The sequence below is a fragment of the Kogia breviceps genome, chromosome 14, assembly GCF_026419965.1.
Source record: "Kogia breviceps isolate mKogBre1 chromosome 14, mKogBre1 haplotype 1, whole genome shotgun sequence".
Lineage (NCBI taxonomy): Eukaryota > Metazoa > Chordata > Mammalia > Artiodactyla > Physeteridae > Kogia > Kogia breviceps.
In genome coordinates, this window is record NC_081323.1 from 84,974,949 (window position 1) to 84,997,120 (window position 22,172).

Below are 22,172 nucleotides of genomic sequence, written 5' to 3' on the forward strand. Positions count from 1 at the left end.
ACCAGGAAAATAATCAGTCAGTAGAAACAGATTCAGAAAGAACAGAAATTATGGGGTTTGGAGACAAGGACTTTAAAATAATTATTAGGGATATGCTGCTCAAGGATTTAAAAGAAAGCATAAACATAATGAACAGAAAAATACAACACAATAAAAAGAAATAGGGCTTCCCTGGTGGTGCAGTGGTTGAGAGTCCGCCTGCCAATGCAGGGGACACGGGTTCGTGTCCCTGTCTGGGAAGATCCCACATGCCGCAGAGGCCACAACAGTGAGAGGCCCGCGTACCACAAAAAAAAAAAAAAAAGAAAAAGAAATAAATGGAACTTTTAGAGATTTTAAAAAGCACCAATATCTGAAAGGATCAGCAAGCTTAAAGAGTAGCAATAGGAACTATTGCTTATAAGACTTACAATTATTGATCTCCTCTCCATAGTGGTCTTTATCTCATAAACACTGGGAGACTGGAAAATTCCTCTCTTCCTTGTCCAATGTGCTAGTATAGCTCTTTGGCCTTCTATTCCATGTAGCTTCAGATATCAGTAAATATTTTGACAGGGACACTGTCCCTGAGTTTGAGGCCCCCAGGTCTCCCGTGTCAATTTAGCACAGCATGACCGTCAAAAGCTCAACTGTGTGAGCATTTTTCTGTCTGAGCTCAGCAGCTTTTTGCCTGGACCAAGCCCTAAGTGCCTTGAGTAACATTTAAATGTGTAATATTTAAAATCTAACAGTGCCTGGCACATTCTAGGCACTCAATAAACATTAATCGAATTAATGAATTTCACTATTTCCTGATTTTTTATATTCTCCTGTAGGAAGTTCAAACTGCTACAACACTGAGTCAATGAACGTCTGTATTCATCTAAAGATGTTTGGAAAACTGAAGGTTTTCACTCTAATACTTGAGGAATATTTACTATGTGCCAGGCATTATTTTAAGCACTTCACATATATTAACTCATTTAATACTCATAACTCTATGAAATTCATAGCACTGGTATCCTCATTTTACATCTATGGAAAATAAGGTACAGAGGAGCTAAGTAATTTGTCCTAGGTCAAACAACTAGTATGATACTGGAGATATATATGTGTATATCCCTTGGAAATCAGGACTTAAACGGAGATTTCACACAATACATCAAAAGGCTTTTTAAAAAAAACTGTAGTCTCTCTTACTTCTTTACTAAACATATGGAATCATATAAAAGATTAATTAGTCCTAATATCAATTACAATGAATTGTCACTAAGTCCTCTGTTGCTTTAAATAACAGCATTCATGTCACAGAAAAGTAAACAATTCTGAATAACATAATTTCAGATAAGTATCTATTTTTATGTTTTTATCTTAATAACATATATGTGTATTATAATTCATTATACTAACATATTTTTTTTGCCTGATAGGGAGGGCTGTGTCCAGGGTCGGCTCTCTAAAAAGCTGGTCACTCTACATTAGACTACCAGGAGGAGCTTCTAAAAATATCCAGCTGCACTAGGGCTCACTCCTAGAGATTTTGCTACAATCGGTGCGAAGGGAAAGGACTTCGTGTTAGCATTTTCAAAGCACCTAAGCCTATTCTTACGAGAGATTCCAGACCTCCAGGGTAGGCCGGAACGGGTTGGGGCGGGGCCTGGATGTCACGTGGCCTAGTCAACGCCCTCTGCGGCAGTTGATTGGCTCCGGCCAGGAGCGGAGGTTGCGGAGACATGAGCGCCCCGCCCCCTTACTCGCACACTCCCCCCACCCCCGCCCCACCCCTTACCCCCTATCAGAGAGTCGCGAAGCCTCCGCCGTTCCTAGAAGGTACTCGGGTGGGGACGCTCTGCTCGGCGTGCGCCAGTGATCCGGCCGACGGACACAGGGACCTTCCGCGTCGCGCCCTCAGGTGCGGGTTAGCTGAGAGGCTCGGACCTGATTCCGGGTCCGGCCCAGCACCTCGAGAGGGGATCCCAGCCCCCATGGCAGCCGCAGGTGCATCCTGAGGACTTCCTGGAGGAGGCGACGCGGCTGGAGTCGGAGGCAGCGAGGTTTGGGGAGAAAGGAGCTAGTGTGATGGGAGGATTGGGTGCCGCGGGGAAGCCTCGGTGGCCCCGCCATAGAAGGTGTGAGGGCTGGAGAGACACCCCCGTCCCCCCCCGTGCCCTCCCCCCCCATCCCACCCCGATCTTCAGGGCACTGTATTGTTACAGATTAACAAATTGGATTATGGGTTCTGACTTCCAAATGCACAATGCTCACAGATGATAATCTAGTTTAGATAATGAAAGGGTCGAGGTCCCTTCCCCTGATCAGGACCGCCTGGGGGGTGCCTCCTTGCTTAAGAGGCAGGAGCGCTTAGGAACAGTGTTTTTAGGGAACGTGAACGGTGTGTGAGGGACTTTCTTAAAGATGTACTTACATAAAGCAAGGTTCGCCGGTAGCCAGAAAGCACAATTAAAAAATGAAGATCCTCCGTATCCCATTATTTGTGTACTCCCTGAGAGAAACAACACCGAGTTTACAATATTAAAAAAGAAGCAAAGTGGAGGTCACAGTTTGGGTATGTCCCCTGGCCAACCACCCATAGCTGCGGAACCAAAACTTAAAAACTGTCCTAGTTTCCCCCAAATGCTGGCTCTGTCCTTAACGGAAACAAGCTTTCTTCATGTCAGAGTGACCTTGCAGCTTCCTAGCCAATCAGCTACAAACAAGTAAACTTGTCCGGTGCTACTCTTCTAAAAGGAATGTCAGTTTCTAGTAACCAGTCCCGACAGAAAACAATGTACTTCCTCATTCAGGTGCATGGGAGGAAAATAATTTTCTCTCTACCCTTCTGAGTACTTAGTTGAGACCCCTGCAATAAAAGATGAAAACAAACAAGTTTCTTAACATGTATACCTCATGTAAACATGGGAGATACCCAAGGAAAAATGACTAACCCCTGAGATGACTTAGAATTCAGGCCTAAATACTATCTTCATAGGGAAGGCGGAGGGAGGTTCTATTCCTGGAAGAGGCTGAAACGGCAGTTAGGTTGAGTATTAAGTGTTGGTATGCTGACATGGGGCTTAGCATGAGTGAGTCCACATAGCTTTCAGGGTCTTAGTTCCCCGACTGGGGTTGGAACCCAGGCCCCGGCAGTGAAAGCCCCGAGTCCTAACCACTGGACTGCCAGGAAGTTCCTCTGTTGCTTCTTTTTTAAACAGCCGTTTTGTAAGTCCCACAGCTCAGTACTCCAAAGTGGTATATTTTGGGGTGGCTTATTCTCCCACCCCTTCACAGGCTTTATAAACTGAGCGGTAACTGCTGAGAGCCTAAGACTTTCAGTTTTGAAGTCTCCTTGTCCACAGTTTGGGTTTTGCTCCATAAAATGTTCATATCAAGTAAAGTCTTCTGAACTTTCTTTTGACCACAATTAGCTCTTTGTATATCATATGTAGCCTAAAATCTCTAACTGCCCTAAAATCATTTTTACACTATCTGAGCTGATTCTGTGTGATGTAGAAATAACATGAAGACCACCCGAAAGAGAACAAGCAAAGGCTCTTCATTCCCTTCAGGGCCAAGGGGATTGGCCACCATCACGTGTGTGTGGCAGAGACTCAAAGGCAAGCGGGGGAAGTTTGATAGTGGAAAAGAGGGAAGACTCAGATATGCTGAGTTTGGAGGTGATCGGCTTGGAAAAGCTGGAGGCAGGTTAAATAAAAGAAGCGGAACATCCTATGTGGTTGGGTACGGGAGCATATTTGGCTTTTCCTGTCGGCCCTAGATGGAGGGCAGGGGTACGCATTAGAGAGAAGCTGGCACTTGTAGACCAAGTCCTGATGTAGGGCCTATTGCCGCAATGCTTGTGGTTTAGGTTCCAGGCGGGTTGCTGCAGGTTGCAGGTCAGAGTTCTGTTTTTTCCTACAGTCTGGTCCCTTGGTGTATAGAGTCTCTCAACGAGGTGCTGCTGAATATACTCTAGGGAGGAGGTGAGGGCAGAGCCACAGGTTTCCTTGGGTAAAGATTGGAAAGTGATTTAGCTTCAGAAATTCCTAACGAGAGTATTCTAGCAGTTGCTTTCAATTTATCCCGTATTCCAACACCAAACACAGTGACTTTGTGCTAGCTGAGGTTCGCTGGCCCCGTTGGAATTCCCTGTCCAATGCAGCCTGGTGAGAGAGCTTCAAGTCGGGGCTGGCCTCACATGTGCTCTTTGCTCTCCTTCAGCTCAGCCTGATGGCCGGGAGCCTGCACCGCCTCAGAGGCCAGGCCATGGAAGCCGTGTTCCTGCCAGTCCTCTGGAAGGTGAGCACCCCTTCCTTGGTGTGGTCTCAGCGCCGGGCGACGGCGTTCACATGGCTTTAACTCCTCTGTTCAGGTCAAGCCGTGTTTATCAGCTGGGGGTTTTTCCTTCTTGGAAGGTAGGATGTAAAGAGCTTGAACTGTGGGCCCAGACGGGTTCAAATCCAGGCTCTGTTTTAGGTGTGTTACCTGATCTCTCTGGACCACGGTTTCCTTATCTGGGAAATGGGATAATGGTAGTAGCTGTCCCAGAGCTGTGAGGCAGGGTACCTAGTGACATGCGGGGCGCTCTGTAAGTTTTAGCCGTTGTCACCACAGTTGCGCCTTGTTTCGGTCAGTGAGCATTATTGTGTACCTACTGTATACCACGTAGTACTGCTTCTGTGCTGGGAGAGAAGCTCTCGCCTAAGGCGCTTCCAAGCCATTTGGAGAGGGAGCTATGGAAACGAACGCCTGCAACACAGGATAAATTCTGATCTGTCGGCATCAAAGGTACACTGGAAGCCTAGTTCCTGAACTCGTAACATGATGGAGGGTGATTGTGAGAAGCTGAGTAGAAAAGTGAGGAGACACGTGAGGAACCATCGCGACCATTTGGAAAGAACAGTCTTGGACGGGAGGGAGGCAAGAGGGAGTTCGGGGGGCAGCGGTTCGACCCGTTGGCCCAGCGTGTCCGCATCTGCTGAGGGATCACAGAGCTCTGGCTGCCCTTCTGGTGGCAGGCATCTCCCGCCTTCCCTGACGGCCAGAGGACCCGCCCGCAGAGATATGGACTCCCTTCTGTCCCCCGGCCCGTGTGCATCCTGTTCTCCCTGTCCACAGGCAACCCACCCCTGCATACGCTGAGGCTCGGCTCAGAACTCCTCTGTGAAATCTCTCTGAGGTCCTGCATTAACCCCATTACTCGCCCTTGTGTTCCCACGTGGGCAGAGGGCTGGGCCCAGGAGGACAGCTGCAGAAGAGCCACTGGGTGGGTGTGGGGTGACTGGAGGTGAGTGTGTAGGGTTTTCTTTACAGAAAAGGCCCAGTAAGGGAAGGAGAGAGGGCGGAAGCGAGAGGGAGCAAGGCACCAGGAGCATCTTTGTAAAGGCAGGAGAGGCGGCAGCATCCTTGCAGGCTACGGGCAGGAGTGATAGTCTGGGAAGGAACGCGGCTGTGTTGCTCTGCTTCATGACGCCTCACTCCTGACCGTTCCGACACCAGCTGGGTGCCCGCACTTTAACTCATTCTGACACTGTCCCCCTGGAGTTAGCATCGGACCCACAGGGTGGGGGCTCAGCCCCGCGAGACCGCCCCCCACCCCGACCTCAGACGCCACTCACGAGTGCGGGCTGTCACCTGTGCTTCTGACCCACCGGCTCTAAATTGGGATTCCCACGACCCACTCCGCGGGTGCCATTGATCTGGCAGAGTGGCTCACGGAACTCTGAAAACGGTTTACTGAGCAGATCTTGGTTCATGTAAAAGGCTACAACTCAGGATCAGCCCGATGGAAGAGAGGCACGGGGCAGGGGGAGTGGGGGAGGGGTGCAGGGCTTTCCTCTCCAGGCAGACACCCCCAGCACCTCCGTTTCTGCGTTTTTATGGCGGTTCATTACGTAGGCGTGATGGGTCGAGTCACTGACCTTTGGTGACTGACTGAACCCCAGCCTCTTTCCGCCCCTCAGGCGCTAGGGGTGAAGGTTCTAACCCCCTCGTCACATGCTTGTTCCCCTGACATGCAGCCCCATCCTTAGGAGTTTTCCGCATTAACGGGAACTCGGGTGTGGTTGAGGGATTTGTTATGAGTAACAGGACGTTCCTGTCACCTGTATGGCCCTGGAGCTATTTCAGAAACCGAGGACAAAAGCCCAAATAGTAAAAGATGCTCCTCTGTTCTTATCCCTTAGGAAAATCCAAGGGTTTTTAGGAAGTCTGTGCCAGAAATAGGGAGGAAGACCAAATATATATTTCTCATTTAAATCACAGTATCACAAGGGGGAAAAGGGCAAAGACAGGAGAGTCGTGGTCATTGGATTAAGACCCTGGAGGAGACAGGAGAGGATGGAATCGGCCGAGGAGGAGGGGCCACCAGGAGGGAGAAGAGAGGGGTGAGGCCCCGATGCAGGGAGTGTCTGGGAGCCGGTGGGGAGGCGGGAGGAGGTGAGGGCCATGTGCCCCGGGGGCTGTTTTCTGGGATGTGACGGGCAGTGCCTCCTGAGAGGAGGGGGTGGGGCGAGCCCCTGTCCTCACAGCCCCCGTCGCCCCCGTGGACCCCTGGATCGTCACCGTGTTGATTTCCCCCGCTTCCCCACTGGACCCTTCACTCCCTGAAGCGGGGCTGGGGCTCCGTGGGTCGCACAGGCTGTGCGCTTAGCAGCTCTGGGGGCCCCGCTGTCACAGCTGCCATGTGAACAGTGTCCCCTCGAGCCGAGCGGTGCGCAGCCCGAGGAGCTGGCGCTGTGGGCCCAGCAGGAGCCGTCGCCTCTGTGCGTTTACTGTCACTGGCGTGTGGCGCGGAGGCCGGCGACTTCTTGGTGCTCAGTAAATGTTTCCTGAAGGAGCGGGAGCGATAAAGGCGAAGAAGGCCGCTGGTGAGGACCGTGAGGGCGAGAGCTGTGGCGCCACACGCAGGGCGCGGCTAGAAAACCCCACGCACAGAGAGAACTCGGGGGGGTTGAACCGCTGTTTCCCAGCACCGCGGAGCCTCCACGCAGGCGCCGAGCAGGCAGCGGGCGGTGGGGCAGCTGAGGGCGTCTGCAGGCAGCGCTGGGGACGGCGGAGGTTCGGGATCGGGGGCGGGGGCTTGAGACCCTAACGCCTGGGCCGGGTGTGGGCAGGAGGAAAGAAAGGCCTGTCGTCTGGGAGCCCCAGGGTCCGTCTGCAGAGGGGAGCGGCGGGAAGCATCTCGGGTGGGGCTGGTATTCGTATTGCCGAAGCCCTTGCGCACGAACAGCCCCTGAACCACAGCGAGCGTGGGGGGCAGACGCCAGGCCTCGCGGCCCCCGGGAGCTGGATACACAGTCGCAGATGGAAACTTCTGCCGTGGGCGCGGCGCTCAGCGGTCTGTGTTTGGCCCCGTGGAGACAACTCTCCACCGTTCCCCGCTTGGTCTGCGCCCTGGGCGGCTGGCCTTTATATTCTCCATCCCCGGGCTCCCGGGCTCTGGCTTCGGGGCGGCTCCTGGCAGGGGCATGGGGTGGGGACCAGAGGCCTGGAGGGGTCGCTGTGGGGGTTTATCCCTCAGTCCCCGCTGGGCTGCCCCCGCGCCGGTCTTGCTTCTCCAACAGCTTTCCGGATCCAGCGTCCCCTCCCGTCCTCCCCCTTCACACCTAGTGGGTCGCGGTGCCCACGCCAGGCAGCCCCGCGGGCTCCAGCCCGCCCGGTCGGTTCCCTGAGCCTGGCCATCCCTGCGAGAACGGCCCGCGCGCTGCCCCGCCCTCAGGGACCTCCCGGGAGTGAGCCGTCCCTTTCCCGGCCGAGCGGTCCGGGCAGAAGAAATACAGGAGGTGGAAGGTAGGGCTGCACAGAGCAGGGTCGGCAAACGCAGCTGGAGCCGGGAGCAGTTTTATTGGGTCACTGCCACACCCGTTTGCTCTCCTGTTGTCTGTGCTGCGTCTGTGCTACCAGGGCAGAGCTGAGTGACTGCAGCAGAGACCAAACGGCCAGAGAAGCCTCAGATATCGACCATCTGTAATAATAATACGGTAGCTCGCCAAGTTACTGTAAGAATTGCAGCTGCAGTTAGTCGCTGTGTTTCCAGGGGTTGCTGTCCTTTGAGGCCGTGGCTCTGTACTTCACCAGGGAAGAGTGGGACACACTGGACTGGGCTCAGAAGCACCTCTACAGAGACGTGATGCTGGACAACTACAGAAACGTGCTCTCCTTGGGTAATGAGTCGGCTTAACATTTCACTTTGAGTGTCTGCACACCTCCTCAGTCTCTTATCTGCCATTCGAGAAGCAGAAAAAGCTCTGAAAACCAGACCTTTTTTCATAACTCATTTGGCTCTAAGAGCCAACCTGAAGTCATCAGGTGGTTAAATCTGATTTTTATCGTACAGGAAGCTGCTATTTATCATCCTTTTTCTCATTTGGTCTTTATGTATATATATGGCATCAGAATTATCAGTGTGTTTGATTAAGGTTTCAGCTCCAGCCCCTGTTGGGGGCGGTGCGTAAGAGAAAATATACCCACCAAGGCACCTTTCTGAAATCTGGAAAAATTCTGAGTCATGAAACACATCTGGCCTCAAAGGTTTCAAATGAGGGACTGTGGACAATGGATAGTTTCCTTTTGTTTTAGGGCTCAGAGAGGATTCGCGCATCCCCCACCCCGACCGGAATCCTCCACACCTGCACAGACTCCTAGGCGCTGAAAAGACTGGCCGCTGCAGATTCCAAGTCTAGCGTCTTGCTCCCTTCAAGAGTCTTTCGCTTCCTTCTGTCTGAAAATGGTTTCCCTCCTTGCTTACAACATCACTGGGTGCCCAGGAAATGATTCTTCACTGACTTCACTTCTGAACCTTCACGGCTTCCATCTTCCCAGGAGCCTGCCTTTGTCTTACTCCGATGCAGAGTCTCCTTAGGGTGGGAGGTTCCTGGATGAATTTTTCTTTCTGGGGAGTGTTGGCTCCCATGCTGACACTCTTGGCACAGAGTCTTGACCACCTCTTGTGAGGCTGTCCACCCACCACTGGATGTTTTACTGTTTATTTTTGTTTTAAAAGCATTACAAGAGCATACTTGAATATATGGGAGATAGAGGAAAGCATAAAGGGAAGGGGAAAACATTCAGCGCTAACACTGTTAATATTTTGGAATATTTCCTTCCTGTTTTTCTTTTTCCTGTGCTGTTTTTTTTTTTTTTTTAAAAAGCTGGCTGAGCATAGTCTATGTATAATTCTGTAATCCCTTTAAAACGTAACATTAAAGTATCAGCATTTTCCCCATGTTATTAAAAACCCTCATAAAGCAAAAAATTAAAATCATCTGCATGCCCAGCGCCCAGCACTAACCCTGTTAACATTTTGGTTTACTTTTATGTATGTGTACAGACAGTCCTATTTATGATGGTTCAGCTTAAGATTTTTTCAGCTTCACAGTGGTGTGAAAGCAATACACATTCAGTGGAAAGTGCACTTCGAATTTTCCTCTCTTCCTCGGGTAGCGATATGCAGGACCGTTCTCTCTGGGGATGCTGGGCTCAGAGCCGCAGCTCCCAGAAAGCTATGTGATCATGTCATCACGAGGGCAGCCAACCAGTACACTTAAAACCATTCTGTTTCTCACTTTCAGTATTCAGTAAGTTACAACAGATTTTCACCACTTAATTATAAAGTAGGTTTTGTGTTAGATGATCTTGCCCAACTGTGGCATAATATAAGTGTTCTTTGCGTGTTTAAGGTCGGTGAGGCTAAGCTATGATGTTCGGGAGGTTAGGTGTAATAAATGCATTTCTGACCTAGGATATTTTCAGTTTAGATTGGGTTTATCAGGAAGTTACCCTTTTGTAAGTAGAGGAAGATCTGTACACACATGCACAGACACACACACGTAGTTTTTAAAAACAAAATTTGGCTCATAATTTACATGAGTTTTGTATTCTACTTTAAAATATCTAGGGAGCACTTTCCTATTTTAAGAAACATTCTTTGAAAAATGTATCAGATGCACTGGGGGGAAAAAGAAATATTCCTTTTTTTTTAAATATGAAACTTCTTTCAGTTTTTTTTAAAATGTATTTTATTTATTTATTTTGGCTGTATTGGGTCTCTGTCGCTGCGTGCAGGCTTTCTTTAGTTGTGGCGAGCAGGGGCTACTCTTGCGGTGTGTGGGCTTCTCATTGCGGTGGCTTCTCTTGTTGCGGAGCACGGGCTCGAGGCGCGCGGGCTTCAGTAGCTGTGGCTCGCGGGCTCTAGAGCGCAGGCTCAGTAGTTGTGGCGCACGGGCTTAGTTGCTCCGCGGCATGTGGCATCTTCCCGGACCGGGGCTCGAACCCGTGTCCCCTGCATCGGCAGGCAGATTCTTAACCCCTGAGCCACCAGGGAAGCCCAAAAGAAATATTCTTTGAACACATGGATTTTCAGTATCTGCCTAATACTTCTGCCTTTGTTGCATTTATGTGCTACACTTTAACCATTCCCCTACTGACATTTAGTTTATTTCCAGTTTGCACTGTTCGTTAGAACTCTGCTGAACATCTCTGGTACATTAACCTTTGTCCTGATTTTCCTTAGGCTGTATTTCTATATTTCTAAGAGTGAAATGACCACATCCCGGAGTGTGAAAATTGTTCAGGCTTTCAATAAAGACTGTGCCAAGTCCTCTCCTTGCCAGCCCTGTTCATTACTGTCCTGATCTCTGCTCGTCACTGTCCCCCCACCGCTTAGACCCCAAGGGGTAAAATGAGCTCTGGGACACCCGCTGCTCGCTAACCAGCACATCCCATATGCTTCCCCGCGAGCAGGAGTTCAGTTTCCCAAACCTGAGGTGATCTGTCAGCTGGAGCAGTGGGAAGAGCCGTGGATCCTGGATCTCGCGAGAGCCGGGACTAGGAAGGCTTCCGGCGGTGCTTGGCCAGGTGGGTGAGGAGAAGACCCGGCCCCATGCGGGTCACGCAGAGGGAGGGACCCCCACTCACCACGCCCCTCCTGTGCCCATACCGAGCCGCGTGTCCGGCGTCTCTCCTGCTCGGTATCCCTTCTGCCCCTGCAGGTGGTGGGTATGATCGTCAGCCCCATTCCCAGGTGAGGAAACTAGGGGACTGCGATGTCTGTCACACGGCTGGTAGGCGGATAGTTGGGATTTGACATCGAGTCTGCAAAGCTCATCCTCTTTCTGCTGCAGTTAAAGTGCTTCTCTGAAGCAGCCGGTCTGGTGTTTTCGGACAGCTCTTGTGCCATCCTCGATACTCCTTTTTTCTACCCTCATCACTTACCCTTTCTCTATACCTGCTCTTGTTCCCTTGCTCTCATTTTGTTTTCCAGGTTCTCTCGGTGTTTACTGATGTTCCTTTTTCCTACGTACTACGTCCTGATTGCTGCTTCTACCCTTTTTCACACCCCTCCCTCCAGGGTTTCAGAGCCTCGGCGCCGTGGGCGTTTTAGGCTGTTGGAGTCTTTGCGGTGAGGGCGGTCCTGGGCCTCGTACGGTGTTTAGCAGCATCCTTGGCCTCCACCCACTAGGTTCCAGCAACACCAGCCCTGGTTGAAAACCCACTGCTCTAGTCCATTGGTTTTGTACTTATTTCTCTCTGTTTCCTTTTCTATCTTATACACTTTCTCCATTTTTAAGTTGTTTCTCCCAGAATTATTCAAAACATGCTTACCTAGAAAGTACAAGATGCTACCCTCTCTCCTAGTTATGTGACACTGCTGGGTGCTGAGAGTAAGCTGTTATCCCACTAATGGTGATGGATTTATTCAATTCTCACATTCTCTGCCATACACTTTTGTGCACATTTTAGCTGGCTAGCTGATGTCACGAGCTCTTTCTGATATGAAAGCTGTGGGTCCTGTGGAAGGCAGTCAGAATACTGGCCTCTGTAGTATGATGATTTAACTAGGTGGGCACTTCTTAGCCTTGAGTCTCTCGTATCACAGACTTCCTGGCTTCTTTCCTTTTTTTTCCTTCTATGGCAGTCAGGTCATTTATATACTTTCTTTTTCTTCGGCTAGGTCCTGAAGCCAGATTCAAGATGAAAGAGCTAACTCCAAAGCAGAACATTTCCGAAGATTTAGAGTCATGTAAGATGTCACTGGTAAAGCAGAAAATGGCCAGGAAACCCTTAGAAAAGTTACTTGAATGTAACGAATTTGTGGACATTTACCGACTTTCACTCCCTGCTATTGGTGATAAATGCTGTAAGGACTTCCTTCAAACCCTTAACCTTATTCAAGATCAGAAAGCTCAGGCAAGGACAAAGCAGGGCCAATATGATGAGGATGGAAAACCCTTCCATCAGAGATCACCGCTTTTGAGGCATAAGCGAATTCTTACAAATGCAAAATCTTATGAATGCAGCGAATGTGGAAGAGCCTTCCAGCGTCAGGCAAATTTTGTTCGGCATCAAAAAATTCACAGTTCAGAGGATCCCTTTGAGTGCGACATATGTGGGCAGGCCTTCAAACAGAAGTCTGCTCTGACTGTCCACAAACAGTGTCACTCACAAAAAAAGCCATATAAATGTCATGACTGTGGCAAGTGTTTCCGCCAGATGGCGTATCTTGTTGAGCACAGGAGGGTCCATACCAAAGAAAAACCCTATAAATGTAGCGAATGTGAAAGAACGTTTAGTCAGAATTCAACCCTTATTCGACATCAGTTAATCCACAGTGGAGAGAAACCCCATAAATGCATGGAATGTGGAAAAGCCTTTGGCCGGCATTCAACCCTTATGAGCCATCAACAAATTCACAATAAACAGAACACTCATAAATGCAGTGAATGTGGTGAATCCTTTGGTCGGAATGTAGATCTCATTCAGCATCAAAGAATCCATACCAAGGAGGAATTCTTTGAATGTGGCGAATGTGGGAAAACTTTTAGCTTTAAGGCAAATCTTCACCGACATGAGGTCATTCATACTGGAGAGAGACCCTACAGATGTGACAAGTGTGGAAAATCTTTCAGTTGGCGCACAAGCTTCATTAAGCATCGGGGTACTCACAGAGAGCAGATACCCATGTGAAAGTGACCAGAAAAGCTACCATTTAAGGACCAGAACTTAACCACTCTTGCAAGTGTGTGTAACTCAACTGTTTTATGAAAATTAATAAACAGGAACTGAAATGGTTTTTCTGTGGGGACCCTCTCTTCGTAGCTAACCTTCTTGCTACAGTCAAGAATTACTTAATAGAGGACTTCCCTGGCTGTCCAGTGGTTAGGACTCTGCACTTCCGACACAGGGGGCGTGGGTTCGGTCCCTGGTCAGGGAACTAAGATCCCACATGCTGTGCAGCACAGCCAAAAAACAAAACAACAAAACTGGATTTAAATTAAAAAAAAAAAAAAAAAAAAAAAAGAGTTACTTAATAGAAATGTCATGGGCTGTCGTGTCCAGTCTCCCTGGGTCCCCTTTACCTTCATTTCCCCGAGTTAAGTCAAGGCAGATGGAAGGCACAGAAGTTTTACTCTGTGGTCCCCCAGGCTGGAGACCGTTTTCTGGATTGTGAACGATTTAAGAATGCCTTTCTTGGTTTCATACTGAAAAATCACCTGAGATTGTGCAGACGTTTTAAAAATAAAGTAAGGGCTACCCACTAGTACTACTGAGATATTAAGAATTACCAAAATTGGGCTTCCCTGGTGGCGCAGTGGTTGGGAGTCCGCCTGCCGATGCAGGAGACACGGGTTTGTGCCCTGGTCCGGGAGGATCCCACATGCAGCGGAGCGGCTGGGCCCGTGAGCCATGGCCGCTGCGCCTGCGCGTCCGGAGCCTGTGCTCCGCAACGCGAGAGGCCACAACAGTGAGAGGCCCGCATACCGCAAAAAAAAAGAAAGAATTACCAAAATTTACCCAGACACTAAAATGAGTGTGCTGCTAGGTTCCACTGAGAGCTCGAAGCCAGCGCTCAGGGCGGACGCTGTCAGTGCCCTGCCCCGCCCCCGGCCTTGCCCCTGCCCTCTGCTTCATCCGACTTCCACTACGTGTGTCCCTGGGGCTGCGGGCTTTTTTTGAAAACCAAGAAAGACCACTGCTCTGGGGGCAGCCCTGAGCCACGCCTGATGGGATTTTGACGAATACCAGACCTCCCTCTCCCCTAGGGCGGAGCATCTGTGAAGCACGTGCTTCACACTGTCTTCAGAGTTCCCGCGGGACGACGCACACTCACGCCCCATGGCAGCTGCTGTGTGAGCTGTCTGCCCTTCCCTGGGTCCCTTCGAACTCCCCTACGAGTATTGCAACACCTCTTCTCCCCACGAGGAAACTGCTGCTGTTAGACCCTCTCATGTTAATCAAATCCCTTGATTTTATTATCTTCCTGTCCTTCCCAGTTCCATGATTTCATACTCGGCACATGAAAACAAAGTTCTATTGGGAATGAGAAGAAAGCAAGTGGCACCCCATAAAATAAAGGAAACTTCAGCTTTGCAGGAGGAAAATAATAAGTGTTAGATTATATACTGGGTTCAGTATCAGTACTTTTGTACCAAGCGGCAGGAACTGGCTGGAAGGAAAGGCTGCCAAACTGTATTTCCCCGAACAAAATTAAGGAGTCGAGGCCTCACACAAGAGGAAATAAGCCAGTGAGAGAGAATTCTTGCTCACAACCACCTTTGGAGGTGGGGACCTGTGAAAGCAGATGCAGGCTTGACAGCCTGGCTCAGACTTACTGAACCTACTTTGTGTAGATGATGTACATGCTTCCAGCTTTCCAGAAAGAGAGAGGGCACAGCTAAGGGTCCAGAGGAAATACGGAGACGCCTGCCTTCAGCCACATCTGTCCCAAGGAGGAGAAAAGCGCTGCACTCTTCAATATGGCAGCCACTAGCCATGTGAGCCTATTTAAGTTACAATTTTAAAACGTTAAAAAACTTCCTCAAATCAAAAGCCGCATTTCAAGATCAGCGCGATTATAGAACATTCCCATCACCCCACGCTTACCGGACAGCACTGCTGGAGGAACCCTAAGGGCTTCTTAGGGAGGGACAAGGGAGCCTGTATTCGGCGCCACTTCCTTCTCTACAACTAAATTAAATGGCCTTCCTTTCCCTTTATAAATGGCCCCTATAAAATGTTTTGTTTGCTGAAAATATTTTTTTCAGTAGGATTCCTGGGACACAAAGGAGGGGAGTGGTGGGGATGGTCTGGAAGCCTTGCTGAACTAATTTGCCTTGGGAGAACGGGGTCCCCAGCTCAAGAGCGCCGGCGTGCAGGGCAGGCTTCCTGCCTTCCGCGGAGGCTAGACGGTCGCCGGGCCAGGAGCACAGATCGGCAATGTCATTGTCAGTGTATGGTCATGTTTTGTCAATATTTAGCAGTAGGGCAGGAGCTCCAAACCAGCCCTCCAGGGAAGGTAATGGAGAAGAAACGCTCAAGTTTTGGCTTTTCTATTTAGCTAATGGGCTGGACCCACTGTCCTCCATGCCTGGCCACACAGGGGAACCATTAGCTCATACTGCAAAGGTCAGAAGAGTCCAGAATACTCCACTGGACTAGAAAAGGTGCACCTTTTTTTGACAAGACCAGTTAAGCTTTTTACACCATATTTAAATCAAGGTGAAAAATAAATAATACAGGGCTTCCCTGGTGGCGCAGTGGTTGAGAGTCCGCCTGCCGATGCGGGGGACGCGAGTTCGTGCCCCGGTCCGGGAGGATCCCACATGCCGCGGAGCGGCTGGGCCCGTGAGCCGTGGCCGCTGAGCCTGCGCGTCCGGAGCCTGTGCTCCGCAACGGGAGGGGCCACAGCAGTGAGAGGCCCGCGTACCACAAAATAAATAAATAATACAAATGCTATTTCCTTCTTTAGCTAATAATGCTAAACTATAACTTAAAAAACAGACTGTGTTAAAATTCAAATGACTAAAAATAAGATATAAAAATTGTTCAGTGCTTTCATTTTTCTCCCCTTTTTTTTTCACACTTGGATTACAGTTCACTAAAATGTCACATAACATGGTCATATGACTAGTATGCAGCTGACACCTTTGGCAACACCTGTGTGGGTCTCTATCTTGTTCAAGTTCACACTCAACTGTAGCTTTTATCAAGTGGCTTCTCTTTCTGCCAACATTTCTTAGCTGGTAGAAATGAGGAGGGGAAGCATAAAGGAAAATACTACATGAAATTCTACATTTTAGAATAAAAGAGTAATAGATGACTTCCTGTCAAAATATACATTTTCAGGTAAGTTCTTAGATTTTTTTCAAGTAAACTTATGGTCAGTTATTTGTGTCATTATCATAAATGGATATTTCCCCCACTTCCGTTTCCAAGTGCATATTGCCAATATAAATGACTCAGTAGTGATACAGTTATTCTGAAATAATTTCCAAATTGCAAAAATAATACAGAGAATCCTTTACACCATCTACCCAGATTTACCAAATTTAACATCTTTCCAAGTCTTGGGAACTAATTTACAGCAGTTTGAATAAACTGGATCTATTTATATACAGAAACATAAATCAATCTTAAAATGGCAAATCAAGTTCCAACATGACAGAATACAATATGTCTGCAAAAATTTTAAATCCTGCAACACTACTTATATTGTTTATGGATACAAGATCTTGTGGTATAAAATGGGGAAAAGAAGGACACAATTTCAGTATAGTTATTCCTTCTGATGAGGGAAAGGAATGGGAGTCTTTATAGTACATATTATTTCTTAAAATGATATGAGGGATTTCCCTGGTGGTGCAGTGGATGAGACTCCGCACTCCCAATGCAGGGGGTATGGGTTCGATACCTGGTCAGGGAACTAGATCCCACATGCATGCCACAACTAAGAGTTCACATGCCACAACTAAGGAGCCCGTGTGCTGCAACTAAGGAGCTGGCAAGTTGCAACTAAGAAACCCATGAGCCACAACTAAGGAGCCTGACTGCCACAACTAAGACCCAGTGCAACCAAATAAATAAATAAATAAATAAATTTTTTAAAAAGATATGAAGCAAATATGTTAAGAACTGATTAATCTGGTGCATATGTGAATGTTCTTTAAAATCAATCTCTATTCTCTATACTTGTCTGTACGTTAGCAATATTTTACAGTAAACTTGTCCATGTTTATTGTGAAATAATATCATAATTCAAAAGTATCTGGAGATATATGACAGTAAATGATGATAAAAAGAACACCCATGCATCCTCATACTAGGTAAGAAATAGATCATTTTCAGAATCACAAAAACCTCTTATATTCTGTCCAATCTCCTCTCCCTCCCTCTTCACCAAAGGTTAACAAATATTCTGAGTTTTATGTTAATCATTCCCTTGTACTATGTAGACATACCACCTACCTATTTATGTCTGGATGATGTAGTACTTAGGTCTGCTTTTTCAGAACTTTACATACATGGAGTCATACTCTTTCACTGCACATGTGTTTTGAGAATCATACATCTTTCTGTGTAGCTGTGGTTCAACCACATTCACTGACAATAAGTATCCCAGTGCAGGAATACAGCAAAATTTATGAATCTATTCTTTTATTGATGGGTTTTCAGGATGTCTCCAGTTTGGGGCTTTTATAAAACAGTATGTCAACATGCCTCTTGGTTCCCTGTGAAAAGACCTAGAAATAAGATATATACACGTTCAACTTTAAGAAGTATGGCCAGGGACTTCCCTGGCATACCAGTGGTTAAGACTCCACGCTTCCAGTGCAAGGGGCACAGGTTCGATCCTTGGTTGGGGAACTAAGATCCCACGTGCCATATGGCATGGCCAAAAAAAAAGTATGGCAAACTGTTTTCCCTAATAAATGTAACAAGTTACACACTCAACGGCAGATGAGCGTTTCCACTATTCTATATCTTTATCGGCACCTGGTACTGACAGATTTTGAAAGATCTGATAATCCTTTGTGAAATCGTATCCAATTGTGGTTTAATTTGCATTTCTCTTATTACTAATGTAGTTGAGGGTCTTTTCATCTTCCTGGGCTGTGCTTCCCATTTTGTTTGTCTTTTCCTAATACAGTGTAGTTGAATTTATCAGTCTTCTACAGTTAGTAATTTTTGAGTCTTGTTGCAGATTGCTACCAGTTTATCAAAAATTTATTTTTCTCCTTCCTGGACACACAGCTAGACTACACTCTGCAGCTTGTATTGTTGAATGCAGCTAGGGGACCGAGTTCTTTTTTTTTTTTTTTGTGGTACGCGGGCCTCTCACTGTTGTGGCCTCTCCCGTTGCGGAGCACAGGCTCTGGACGCGCAGGCCCAGCGGCCATGGCTCACGGGCCCAGCTGCTCCGCGGTATGTGGGATCTTCCCGGACCAGGGCACGAACCCGTGTCCCCTGCATCGGCAGGCGGATTCTCAACTACTGCGCCACCAGGGAAGCCCGGGGACCGAGTTCTAACCAATGGACTATAGTGAAGATGGTATGTGCCACTTCTTGGCTTGGCCCATAAAGCCCTCGCACACGTCCGTGTTCTCTTCTGCCAGTTGACTAGGTTAGAAAATCCCCAAGGAGGTCTCGGAAGCCACGTCTGAAGATGCCAGGGCTGCCGTCAGACTGACTGCTCAGAGGAGAGCCTTCCTGTCAGTCATGTGTATCTGCCTTACACTGTTATAGGAGTAAAAAGTAAACTTCTAGGAGCTTCCCTGGTGGTCCAGCAGTAAAGAATCTGCCTTCCAACGGCAGGGGACGCAGGTTCGAGCCCTGGTTGGGGAACTAAGAGCCCACATACCACGGGGCAACCTAAGCCCACGCCACAGCGAAAGAGCCCGCGTGCCGCAAACTACAGAGCCCTTGCGCCCTGGAGACCTTGTGCCACAGCTAAAGAGAAGCCCGCACTACAACGAAAGATCCCACACGCCTCGACAAAGACCCCACATGCCGCAACTAAGACCCGATGCAGCCCCCAAAATAAAATAGAGAAATAAAATAAACAAATATTTGAAAAATTCATTAAAAAAAGAAAAACTGCTATTGTGTTTGAGCAGCTAGACCTTTGTAGGTCTATTTGTTAGAGCTGTTATCATTCAACTGACTTAATACATGTTTAAGATATTCTTCATTAAATCTGAGATTAGAACAATACCTCCTGCATTTTCTTTTCCAAAAGAACTGAAGAATTTCAACAAAGAACTGGATGGATTATTGGGCTGTAACCAAAAGCTAAGCGATATAGTCTGGCAAGTGGGGCTCGCACAATTAAATATCATTAGAATGGGGGGCCCAATTATAAGCCCTTTGCTCACCAACAAGAATCCAGCGTGGGTTCTGAAGGGGACAGGATGCCAAGACAGATGTTCTAGTCCAATCATTCAAAGTGGCAATGCAATCTCTGCTCACCAAGATGAATAGCCACGGAGGCCCCCAAGCCACGCTGTGATCATCCAATGATCCTGCATCCACTGTGACACCTGCCGGGGCAACACCGGTTACCGCAGACTGTTCACAATCCTGCCAGAAGGTGAGCTTGTGGAGAAGCAAGGGCTCACCCGCTCCACCTCGGCTGACTCCACCGCACCTGCCTGGTAGACAGCCCCACCCCGAACCCTCGCTAGGAACCACAGATGCTTGTTACACTGCTGGGGTTACTGGGAGGGCACAGACCCTGCCCCTGCAGTTCCCACCCCAGAGGCCCCAGGAGCTTCCCTTTTACCTCTGTGCCATTGTCCTGGAGACTTTTGAAGTTCCAAGCAGGAACTAGGACCTTCCAGAATAGAGCTCAGAAATTTTATAAACAAAGATGAGCTAAGACAATAGATTTAAATGACTTTATAACTCCTCTCCCAGCTCCCATCAGGTCTTCTATCGCTTTGTTAACAAAAACCTAGATTTACCATTTTGCAAGGCGCTGTGCTAGGTGCTATGGGAAAATACAGATAGTGACAAGATAGTTCCCAACTGTTCTGGACTGAATTGTCTGCCCCTCGCAAAATCCATGCACTGGAAGCCCTAACCCCCAGCGTGACTGTATTGGGAGACAGAGCACTTAAGGAGGTGATTAAGGTTAAATAAGGTCATAAGGGTGGGGTCCTCAAGGATAGGAATGGTGTCCTTATAAGAAGAGGAAAGAGACACCAGGAGTGCACAGGCACAGAGGAAAGGCCACAGTGAGAAGTCAGCCGTAGGCAAGCCCAGGAGAGGGCTCAGAGAAACCCACCCTGTGGACACCTCAGAAAACGCGAGTGTCTTGGTTTTGTCTCCAATTCCTTTCCTAATCGATCTCATCTTTTAGGTTAAGTCAAGGCACAAAGCTGGGCTGGGAGAGGGTAAGGGAAAGGTGGGAGAGGGGAATCTCCCCACATCCTGCCGGGGGTAGTAACTACGCATCTCTAGTCCCCTACGCGACCCGCAACCGGAAACTCCGAGTCGCGGGGATGGGGCAGGAACCAAGAACCCGAAGACGATACAACAACCTGTAGCACAAATAGAACGAGTTCCGGAAAGCTTACCGGAAGCTCGTCACGGTTCCGCCCCCCCGGAACTCCACCCCTATTGGTGTTCTCTAGGAACCAGGAGGTCTCGCTGTCTCGGTGGTTCCTCTGTAAATCTAGGGAATTTAACCTCCTCGATTGAGGAAAAAGACCAAGATTTAGCGGTACGTCCTCACTAATGGGAAAGAAGTAAGGAATTGATGGGGAATCTAGCCTCCTGGGTGGTAGGTGCAGGTCACAAGTTTTGAGAACTAGCACATGGGTGTCTCTAATTGTTCCTTCTGCAGGGAAATGACTCCAAGCTGATGACATTGACCTGGTCGCACTCAGATGGCTCTGATACTTTTGTGAAAACAACAACAAAAAATTGATAAGAATCGGGCTTCCCTGGTGGCGCAGTGGTTGAGAGTCCGCCTGCCGATGCAGAGGACACGGGTTCGTGCCCCGGTCTGGGAAGATCCCACATGCCGCGGAGCGGCTGGATCCGTGAGCCGTGGCCGCTGAGCTGAGCCTGCGCGTCCGGAGCCTGCGCTCAGCAACGAGGGAGGCCACAACAGTGAGGGGCCCGCGTACCGGGAAAAAAAAAAAAAAAATTGATAGACTCAATCACAGGCTTCCTCCCAGCCCCAATACCGTAGCAAACATTTCTGTAGAATTCAACCAATGTGCTCTGGGCATGCATTTACTGATGTGATTGGAATGCAGATTCTACTGTCCTGTTCTTTTTCTGCCTTTAGTCCTTTACAATATTTTAATGTTAAAAAACGATAACAAAACAGCGTCTTGAGCAAACAGATTTTGCTCTAACTTGCCGCAAAATTGAGGAAACAAAATACATGACCCTAACGTTTTGTTTCCCTTTCCTTTCAGAGATTTAGAAGGTAAGGTGATGATGGATGTGATGAATGAAAGGCAGAAAAGAACTTCACGGTGGAATGTTCAAATCATAAAACTTTTCTAACTTTTTTCTGCAACCAGGAGATGGAAGACCCCCAGATCAGCATAGTTTTCAGCTAAGAAGTTTCTGGCAATCAGAGCTGTTTTTAAACGGAAGAGGTGCCCTGGGAAGCAACGAGCTCCCCATCAGTGGAAGGATTTCATGCAGAAACTGGATAATCAGATGCCAGGAAATGTTTTCTCCAGCTCAACAAAGTAATTATGCACTCGGTGCCTGCACATACCTACAATTGAATGGCGATTCCTCCATTGGGTGGGAGGAATGATGGAACCCTTTACAATTCTAAGATTGTTACTGTATGATTTTATTGTATCTTGGATCAAAACTGTCTTTCACACAAACTGACAAGAACAGCGTTTCACCACTTTGTAATGTTTGATGTTTAATCAGCTAAGACATAGAGTTTGGTGCTTAAGAGCTTAGCTTTTGGAGACAAAGTGATCTTTGTTCAAATGCTCGTTCTGCCACTTATTGGCTGTGTGACCTTGCGCAAGTGAATTAACCATTCTGAACCTCTAGTTTTTCCCAGCTGTAAAATGAGGGAGCTAAAAAGTGAAACCACCTCATCATGTGAGGATTAAGTGAGGTGATCCACATAAAGCACTAAGCATGATGTTTAGAACACAGTAAATGCTCGACAGACATTAACACCAGGCTTTACTGAAGTTGTCATTCTCATTCAAGTCCTATATATCACCTTTAAATCTTAATCACCTTTAACTCTGTAATTCTGTTTGCAGGCAACAAGAGTCTCCTTGAGGGCTACCAACGAGGCCTTCTGACACTCACAGGTAGCATTAAGTTGGTGGATATTTGTCCTGAGTGTGTTATTTCCTCTCTTCAACAAGCAATCAGTGGCTTTCAGCAAGAGCCACTCGATTCCATAATCCTTACATTATTTT

General features: G+C 48.1%; 1 protein-coding gene and 2 long non-coding RNA genes across 19 annotated transcripts; 2 read left to right on the top strand and 1 right to left on the bottom strand.

Moving 5' to 3' along the window:
- Positions 1-1,802: 1,802 nt before the first annotated feature.
- ZNF789 (zinc finger protein 789) lies at positions 1,803-13,048 on the top strand. 14 transcript variants are annotated; one of them, XM_067012163.1, is made up of 6 exons: positions 1,827-1,891; positions 4,198-4,275; positions 6,241-6,362; positions 8,015-8,141; positions 10,720-10,833; positions 11,930-13,048. In XM_067012163.1, exons 4-6 carry the CDS (start codon positions 8,108-8,110, stop codon positions 12,940-12,942), a joined length of 1,161 nt encoding a protein of 386 aa, XP_066868264.1. In that variant the 5' UTR covers positions 1,827-1,891; positions 4,198-4,275; positions 6,241-6,362; positions 8,015-8,107; the 3' UTR covers positions 12,943-13,048. The 14 variants fall into 14 exon arrangements, with proteins under 14 accessions (XP_066868254.1, XP_058892819.1, XP_066868256.1 ...); XM_067012162.1 differs by lacking the exon at positions 1,827-1,891 and adding an exon at positions 1,929-2,033; XM_067012157.1 differs by lacking the exon at positions 1,827-1,891 and adding an exon at positions 5,095-5,263 and having other exon boundaries at positions 4,195-4,275.
- On the bottom strand, positions 6,201-20,307 carry LOC131740709 (uncharacterized). Of its 2 annotated transcripts, none has more exons than XR_010836333.1 (3): positions 19,535-20,307; positions 19,128-19,292; positions 6,201-8,199 (listed from the first exon to the last, which is right to left on the bottom strand). It is a non-coding gene; the product is annotated as an uncharacterized lncRNA (long non-coding RNA). The 2 variants fall into 2 exon arrangements; XR_009330974.2 differs by lacking the exon at positions 6,201-8,199 and adding an exon at positions 14,343-14,756.
- Positions 20,308-21,923, top strand: LOC136792482 (uncharacterized). Of its 3 annotated transcripts, XR_010836328.1 has the most exons (3): positions 20,308-20,476; positions 20,600-21,193; positions 21,291-21,923. It is a non-coding gene; the product is annotated as an uncharacterized lncRNA (long non-coding RNA). The 3 variants fall into 3 exon arrangements; XR_010836327.1 differs by having other exon boundaries at positions 20,390-20,501; positions 20,600-21,923; XR_010836326.1 differs by having other exon boundaries at positions 20,399-20,476; positions 20,600-21,923.
- The last annotated feature ends 249 nt before the right edge of the window (positions 21,924-22,172 follow it).

Coding starts and splice junctions, on each gene's coding strand:
- ZNF789 (XM_067012153.1), top strand. CDS start 4,207: ATGGCCGGGAGCCTGCACCGCCTCAGAGGCCAGGCCATGGAAGCCGTG. Junction 8,142..10,719: donor CAGAAACGTGCTCTCCTTGG/GTAATGAGTCGG, acceptor CCCCGCGAGCAG/GAGTTCAGTTTCCCAAACCT. Junction 10,834..11,929: donor TTCCGGCGGTGCTTGGCCAG/GTGGGTGAGGAG, acceptor TTCTTCGGCTAG/GTCCTGAAGCCAGATTCAAG.